Genomic DNA, 8840 nt, shown 5'->3' on the forward strand with positions numbered 1-8840 from the left:
ACATGCTCCACTGCAAAAGAACTATGGGATGAATTGGCCAGTCAACTGGAAGGAGGAGCAAAGACAAAGAAAAATCRTAGAGCACAATGTCTCAACGATTACACCAATTTTAAAGCCYTCCCTGATGAACCCATACAAAAGACCTATGACGGTTTCAACACATTGATAAATCAATGTCGTAGAAACGATATTATGAGAACCAAGGAAGAAAACAATGTTTTTATTCCTGAAAAGTCTAGGCGATGAATGGACTCAGCTATCCATGTCTTTACAAGCAAATCAGGACTTAGATGGCTGGTCTCTTCATGATGTGTATGGAACTCTTGCAGCACAAAAAAGTGATATTATGAAGAAAAAGGTATCCATTGGAGGACCTCTTGCTCTTGCTGCCGATGAAGTTGAGAAATCAACAAAAACCCATGCACCAGAAACCACCCAAGCCTATGAAACGGAGCCAACTGAAGAAACCATACCCTCTACCCATTCACAAACCCAAACCAAAACACAACCCCCAACTGATACACAACCCTTAACCCATCAACCCGTGGTGCATGCGGATACTCCCTCTTCTTCAAGGCAACCTCCACAGGGCCTGGTAGATGAAATCATACAAAGCATGGAGTGGATGAGGAGACGTCCTCAACTGCCGCCCAGGGAACCAGTCATGATGGAAAACATCCATCAATATATGTACCAAGACCGCGATGAGAGTTTTTCCACCAACCCTCCAATCTTATCGTCTGAGTCTATGGACCTCTTACACCATCGATTCATCAGACAGACTACACAAGCACCCCAGGCTATCTTTTCGAATGACGGGATAAAGAGGGTCACAGACTTGAAAGTAAAGACATTTGCCAACCGAGCTATCTGATACATCGATTTCACCATGGAGAGAGCACATGGGCTAGTTAGCGTGTTCAACGAAAACGACCTCATCAATCTCAACCCATACGACTTTATTGAGTTATATGCTTACACAGCTCAAAGGCAGGATCACGGCATAAGATTTGGTATGGCAAATCGAGCAATAGCGAAGACGATGGAATCCCAGGTGAAACACAAAGCCAAGAGTGATTTTAAAATTTCTTTTAGGCTAGGCATTGAAAGACTATCATGCGCTCCTCCAAACAAAGACTTCCAGGGCCTGCAGGAGAAACGATCTGCCTCAGTTCTAACTCAACCCGAACTTGGACTTGTTTACAAGAATAAGTTTGGGGTTAAAAAATTCTTCAGACTAACTGAAGCCTTCAAGTATTCATCGGAAACACTTGAATGGTTTCAGAAAATTATTAGAGAAAGACTGGGCATAAACCATGTGCCGAGGGGAGTAGGGAGTCAACTCATTCACGAGATATCGATAGTAATCGCATATCGAAGACTGCTCCTGCGCTTCAGAGAAATATATTTAGGTAGCTCGTGATGAGTTAAAAGTGTTTGTTTGTTTTGCCTTGATGTATTTTGATTCAAGTATTGTAAGAAATTTCATCATCCAATGAAAATTTGGAATATTTGATATTTTTCTACTAGATTAGTTTATGTTCTTCACAAGTGTGTCTAGACTAGACTATGTTTGTTATTTCATTACTTAGGGGGAGATTGTAAAACCTCACAATTTATAATGTAAAAAGTAATGAAAAACAACAAGTGATAAAGAACCAGAAGATCAATGAAGACATCAAGGCAAAATCGACTAAGTCTGGAGTTCAACCAGAGGACCGATGGACAGTCCAAGGATGCGATGGAAAGAGCATTCTCATCGATCCTCTGGTCATCAACACTTAGAAGATTTTCCAGCAATTCATCCAAGCATGCAATGAAGATTCGAATATAAGGATGAAATCATCATATCATGAATGACAGCTGGAGATGACAAGTCAATAGCTGGAATTCGAGTTTATCTTAATATTAACGCTTATCCATATAAAAGATAAACCTCATCTGTTAATAGACGGTTTGCTAGAAAGTAGCATTATATAGTTATCTTCTTATTAGCTGATTAGTATAAATAGGTGATTAGACCTATTGTAAAAATAGTGTCTTTTACGAATTGCTTTTATGTTTCTTAGTTTGTAAAGTGAAAATTTTGAAGCTCAACACTGTTCATAAATATTCTTATTTTTTTTCTCGAGTCTTCATAACTTCCTTCATAAAATCACTACAATTTGGTTATTCACAACTAGATTATTAGTGCTATGGAGAGATCTGGGATCAACACTTGTCCTCCTTCCTCTCGTCTCTTCTGTCCTCTCTTCTTTCTTCTCTTTCTTCTCTTCCATCTCTTCTATCTTCCCTCTGATGAAATTTCGATGGCTTCCTTTCATTAGATGACTGGCACCATTCTCTCTTGAATTCTTTTCGTTCATAGGGTTTCTTAATGAACTTTTTCTGGAACTGCTTTGTAATCAAGGCCAGGGATTTGGCAAAGGCTTTAATTTCATCATCTGATTCAGAAGTTTCATCTTCAGATTCTGATTCTACCACCACTGCTTTCTTTCCTTTTTTCTTAAGTTCTCTGGTAGGGGTCCTTGATATTTCCTTTTCATCGACAGCAAGAGCGACAGGTCCACCGATGGATACCTTCTTCTTCATAATGTCGTTCTCTTGTGCTGCAAGCGTTCCATACAGATCGTGAAGTGACCATCCTTCTAGGTCCTGGTTTGCTTGAAGGGACATAGACAGCTGAGTCCATTCATCGCCAAGACTTTTTAGGAATAAAATATTGTTTTCTTCCTTAGTTCTAGAGATATCGTTTCGACATTGATCAATGTGTTGAAACGATCGTATGTCTTCTGTATCGGTTCATCAGGAAGGGCCTTGAAATTTGTGTATTCGTTGAGACATTGCGCTCTATAATTTTTCTTTGTTTTTGCTCCTCCTTCCAGTTGGCTTGCCAGTTCATCACATAGTTCCTTGGCTGTGGAACATGCATCGAGGGATTGGAAGATTTCATTGGGTATGGCCATGATTATCAATCGTTTGGCCTTCTTGTCTGTCTCTGCCTTTTGTATGTCGTCTTCATCCCAATTCTTCTCATCCTTGGGCATATAGTAGGCATGAATTTCAGCTGTGGTGTTTGTTCCTAGAACTCTTGGGACAAGAGTTTGTGGAATATAAGGACCCTCCATTACAGATCACAGGAGGTTCCTGTCCATTCCTTCCAAGAAATTCACCATTYTTATCTTCCATTGTGGGTATTCTTCTCGTTGAAGAGTTGAAGGCTTGGTGAGGGAGCCAACACTATATGCAGAATTCCAGTTGGCCATTGAGAATTTTTGAAGAGAAAGATTTTACGTTTGAAGAGAGAAAAAAATTGAGAGATTTTARATGATCGTTTTGATTGAAGAACAATCAATTGGCTCTGATACCAATTGTTGATCCCAGATCTCTCAATAACAGTAATAATCGAGTTAAGAATAACCATATTATAGTGTTTTAATGAACAAAGTGATGAACACTCAAGAATAAATTATGAACATTAAAAAACAATCTTGAGCGTCAAAGATTTTACTTTTATTAATAAGAAAACCGTAAAAGAGACATTTAGTACAATAGGCCTAATCGCCTATTTATACTAGTAAGCTAATTAGAAGATAACTATCTATTGAGATTTTTTAGCTAATCTTCTATTAACAGATAATGTTTATGTAAACTATGGATAAGCTTTAATATTAAGATAAACTTGAAGTGTAGCTGTCGACTTGTCATCTCCAGCTGTTTTCCATGGTATGATGAATCAACCTTTTCTTTAAATCTTCATCGTATGCCTCTAGTTGAATTGCTGAAGAATTCTCTAAGTGTTGTTGACCAGAGGGGTGATGAAGATGCTCTTTCTATCGCATCCCTGGTTATTCATCGACCCTCTGGTTGTTCTCCAGACTTAGTCAATTCTGCCGTGATGTCTTCATCGGTCTTCTAGTTCTTCATCACTTATTGTTTTTCATTACTTTTACACTCTATGGATTATGGGGTCTAACATCGGGGCTGCCGAGAATGTATGTGTGATACCGATGGATTCTAGAACTGTGCAGAGTGTATTGTTCTTGAATTTAGTTCCGTTGGCAGCTCTGATTTTCTGAACTGGCAGTTGCAGATTATTTTGAACTGTCTTCAAGAAAGAGATAATTGTCTCAGCCGCTTCATCCTTTGACCTCAAAAAACGAACCCAGGTTTATCTAGAGTAGTCATCAACTATGACCAACACATACTTCTTTCCGTTAATGCTTTGGACTCGCATAGGACCACAGAGATCCATATGGAGGAGATGTAGAGGACGTTCGGTATTGAACTTTGTCTTCAGCTTATTTGAAGCTTTCTTCAGCTTACTCATCTCACATGTACTACATACATGATCTTTATGAAACTTTAGGTCTGGGATGCCTTTAATCAAGTTGTCACAAACCAACTTGTTCAAATATTTAAAGTTCAAATGAGAAAGATGTCGATGCCATAGCAGATTCTGCTTCAAGGACACCTTGGATTTCAAGCAGACGTCAGTATCTACTTGTGTGTTAGATAGGTCAATTGTGTAAAGGTTTGATCTTCTGATCCCAGCTAGAAGCTCCTTACCATTAGTAGTACGGATGTTGCACTAGTTAGCTTTAAAACACACTTCTAAATTTTTATCACAAAACTGACCTATACTAAAAAGATTATGTCCAAGTCCTTCGACATACGACACTTTCTTTATCATTAAATTCCCAGAAATTACGTCACCATATCCAAGGATAGACGCGTATTGATCGTTTCCGAATCTTACCATACCACCAAATTATTCAGCATAGTTAGATAATAAATCTTTTCTATCAGTCATGTGCTTAAAACATCCGGAGTCTAAGAACCACACATGTCGGTTAACCTGCAAAAGAGAATCAATTGGGTTTTAGTACCCATTTTAGATTGGGTCCTTTAAGCTCAGATCTTGTTGGTGGTATACTGTAAATACCAAACCAACGTTCTTTGAAATGAATTTTCTTAGATAAAGCAGTTAAAGACAAATGCATGAAATGATAAGGCTTAAAAGAAGTAAAAGACTTAAGTAACTCATTCAATCCAGACGGAGAACAATTATTTTTACCATTTCTAATATCAAACAATTCATCTACTGAATATCTTTTTACAAAATTATTCAATGCCGAATCATTTAATATAGACTTAGTAAAATTATTGTTCTTCTGTCGAGTTGAAGATTTTTCTTCTTCTTTTACCCTCCAAACCTTCTTAGCTTCAACGTGTTATTTGAAACAGGAAAAATAAAATCATCAGCTTTAAATGAATAATGAACTTTATGTTTATTTTTCTTATTAGTAAGGTTCTTCTGTTTCCTCGAATTCTTTTTAGTTTTAATATTTTTATAATACCAATTCTCGAAAACAGGTTTTTCATTAAAATTCTTTTCTAAATCTGAAGCTAAGTCAGAGTCCTCAGTCATTTCATTTTTGACAATGAAATCTTCATGACTGGGTAGTTTCTCTGAGAAGTCGAACTGATCAATCTCATTATCTAAACAAACTTTTGAATTCAAGATATTTGAAAAATTAATTTTTTCATTTAAAATATTTATTTATTTTGAATCAGAAGCTTCACTTGAAGATTTATTGCACGAGAAATACTCAGACTCAACTTGTTCCGGTTTAACTTTAAAATTTTGTAAATTTTCAATTTTATTTAAAAATTATTGCTTTTGTTGATTAAATGAAAGTCGTTCTTCATTTAAAATATTTTCCAACTGAACCACTTGTTTTTTTTTTTATTAAGCTGGATATCCAACCCGCTATGCTTTAGAATAGTTGTGAAAGTAATCAATTGAAAGTTCAAAGTCTTGATTTTTGTAGCTATCATTTAAGTTTTTATAATCAAACGGAACTTGCATCTTGTCTTTTCTTTGTCGGTTAAAATCTTCTCGTTGTTCTACCTCATCAGAAGATTTTGTAAATTTAATTGAAAACTCGGGTCTGCAATCAAGATATTCAAATTTATATAGAGTCGGGGTATAATATAAAGTTTTTCCTAAAAAATTTGAATTTTCGTACCCTACCCCTTCCCGAGGGTTAAAAAATCTTGTTTCAGAGGGTTTGTTCAGAAAAATTGTTTCATCAGTCTGCCCTTTCTTATATAATTTTTCTTCCTTAGACTTCAGTTTTTCATTTAATTGAATAATTTATAATTCAAGCTTACTAATTTTAACAATTATTTCTTCATTTACTAATTCTAACGACTTATATCGTTCCTTGGAATTAGATAGCCCGGTTTTTAAGACATTGGATTTTTCATTAGATATTTTAGATTCAGATAATAAAGATTTTGCCCAATCCAAATTTCCAGCATTTTCATCAAATAGTTTGATGTATTTTTCTTTTTGCATTTGTAATTCTTTTTCAAAATTATTTGAACGCAATTTTTCTGTTTTTTAATTGTTGCTGGAATGATTGGAGTTTAACCTCTTCTTCCATTTCAGCATTATGTTCTTCTCCTTCATCTGAAGAACCACTTTCAGTTCTCGCCATCAAGCATATGTGAGCTACAACTTCTTATTCTTCCTCCTCATCAGTTAAGTTTAACCAATGATCGTCTTCTGCCATCAACGCTTTAACCGCATCTCTTTGTTTCGAGAGAAGAAATTTGTTCTTGTAATAGTCGGTATTTCTCGTTACCGGCTTTCTGCAATTAACAACAAAGTGGCCTAGCTTGCCACAATTGTAGCACTTTGTATGCTCATCAGCTACGCCTTTGACAAATTTCTTCTTCTCTTCTGGCTTCTTTTCGTATTTCTTCTAAAATCTTTTCTCTTCATATTTCTTCTTCTCACTGAATTTATCTTTAAATTCGTATTTTGAGCCGAAAGAAGATCTCTGATTGTTTGAGTGCGGTCTTTTATGAAACTTCTTTTGGAATGCCTTTGTTAGCGTCGCCATGGCATGTTTGATTTCAGTCATTTCAGAGTCAGAATCATAACTGTCACTTCTTTCACTTGATTGGCTTATCTCCTTCACTTGCTTCCCATATCAGCTTTTCCCTTTCTTTTCAGATACAAAGGCTAAAGAATCAGCAACTTTCTTTTCCTTCTTCTTCTTAGAATCTCGGATCTCTAAAACTTCTTCCTCGTTCTGCTTCAGAGTTTCATAAACCTCATGTATGTTGATATCAGATAATGATTTGTTGAATCTAATATGGTTAGCATAAGGTTTCCACTCTCATTGTAAGTTGCTAAGGAATTTAACATTTATCTCTGTGACAGTTTTAGAGATTCCGTTCTTGTTCAACTTATTAAGCTATCTGGTAAGCCTATCATAAACATCGTCAAGGCTCTCTCCGTCTTTAGCCTTGAACTCTTCATAAGCAGATATACAATTAGTGATTTTTAACTGAGTTCCGACTTTGGAACCCATCACCATCTTTTCAATTTCAACCCACATGCTGTGACCAGATGATTTATGACTGTCAATGCCCGTGTAAATATCGTTGGTCAGTGCTTGCATCATGTAGGACTTGCATAACACATCAGCATGAGGTCTCTCCTTTTCTTCCGCAGTGTATCTGAACTTTTCTTTTATTACTCTTTGTACAGGTCTGTCTTCTTCAGGAACAGCAGGTGTCTCTCTGTAAAATACAGCAGGTGTCTATCTGAACAATATAGCAGGACCTTCCATCAAAGATTCCATGATCAGATCACCTTCTTTCATTCTCTCAATGAAGTTGAGGATTCTATCCCTCCATTGGTTATAGTCTCCTCTAAACAGTACAGGTGGCTTGGTGTCAGTACCAATAGCCATTGCCTCTCTTGAATTCATTTTCTCAGTTTAGTATGATATAGGATCAACTACAGTTCAAAATTTGAATTAAAGGATTAGGATTAAATATATATATATATATATCAATTAAATCACACACATGGATTTGCACTCATTCAAGACTCAGAAAAAATTAAGCACAAAACTTATCCGGATTAAAAATCCGGTCAAGCTTATCCGGATTAGAAGTCTGGACAAAAGAGATAGTCAAGAATTTTCTAATCAAACCAAGTTATCCGGATTAGACATCCGGACAACAAAGAGAATTAAGTCGCTCAAATCACAACCAATCCGGATGAGAAATCCGGTGAATTCAAACACTTAGTCAAATTTTACACAATTAAGAAATCTCAAAACGGACGATTCAAACACTTAGTTAAATTCACAAAAATGAATACAGACGTAAAAAGTCAACAAGTCAAATCAACTAAGTCAACAAGTCAATATACGTACAAATCCGCTCAACTAGTCAAACAATTCAAATCGCTCAATTAGTCAAAGATATTAAACCTCTTACAAAAGAAAGTCAAAATCCGTTCAACAATCCGTTCACAAAGTCAAAGTACGATCAACAATTAAATTGCATACAACAGTCCTATATAAATCGCTCAAATAAATCGTACAAATAACAACCGGATTACCAATAAATAGTGCAATGAATAGACTAAATCACACAAAGAATCAACTAAATCGCTTAGGACACAATCGGATTACCAACAAATCGTACAACAAATCAACGACTTATCAAGCTGATTAAGCTAAATCGGTCACTAAATCGAACAAGTAACAAACGATTTACCTATAAATCGATCAAGTCTTACCCGGTTTATCCTAAATCGCACAAACAATCAATTCACAGAAAGTTACAAGTCTTAAATCGAACAAGGCTTAGGCGATTTATACTAAACCGATCAAGAGTTATACGGATTTGAATTCAAGCAAAAACACAATTTTAACACTTTTTCACCAAAAATGGATCAAAACCTGCAAAAATATGAGTTTTTGAAGAACACAAACAGATTTCGTAAACTAAAAAATCGATCAAAAATG

At 35.9% G+C, this 8840-nt stretch overlaps 1 protein-coding gene across 1 annotated transcript in view; it reads left to right on the forward strand.

The window, feature by feature from the left end:
- Positions 1-7627, forward strand: part of LOC112503241 — a 15339-nt gene extending 7712 nt beyond the window's left edge. The window contains exon 3 of the mRNA XM_025107301.1: positions 7568-7627. Coding sequence (XP_024963069.1) covers positions 7568-7627 — 60 coding nt within the window. The remainder of the gene's footprint in view (positions 1-7567) is intronic.
- The last annotated feature ends 1213 nt before the right edge of the window (positions 7628-8840 follow it).

The sequence above is a fragment of the Cynara cardunculus genome, unplaced genomic scaffold (genome assembly GCF_001531365.2).
Source record: "Cynara cardunculus var. scolymus isolate 2C unplaced genomic scaffold, CcrdV1 Un_Scaffold_2734, whole genome shotgun sequence".
Lineage (NCBI taxonomy): Eukaryota > Viridiplantae > Streptophyta > Magnoliopsida > Asterales > Asteraceae > Cynara > Cynara cardunculus.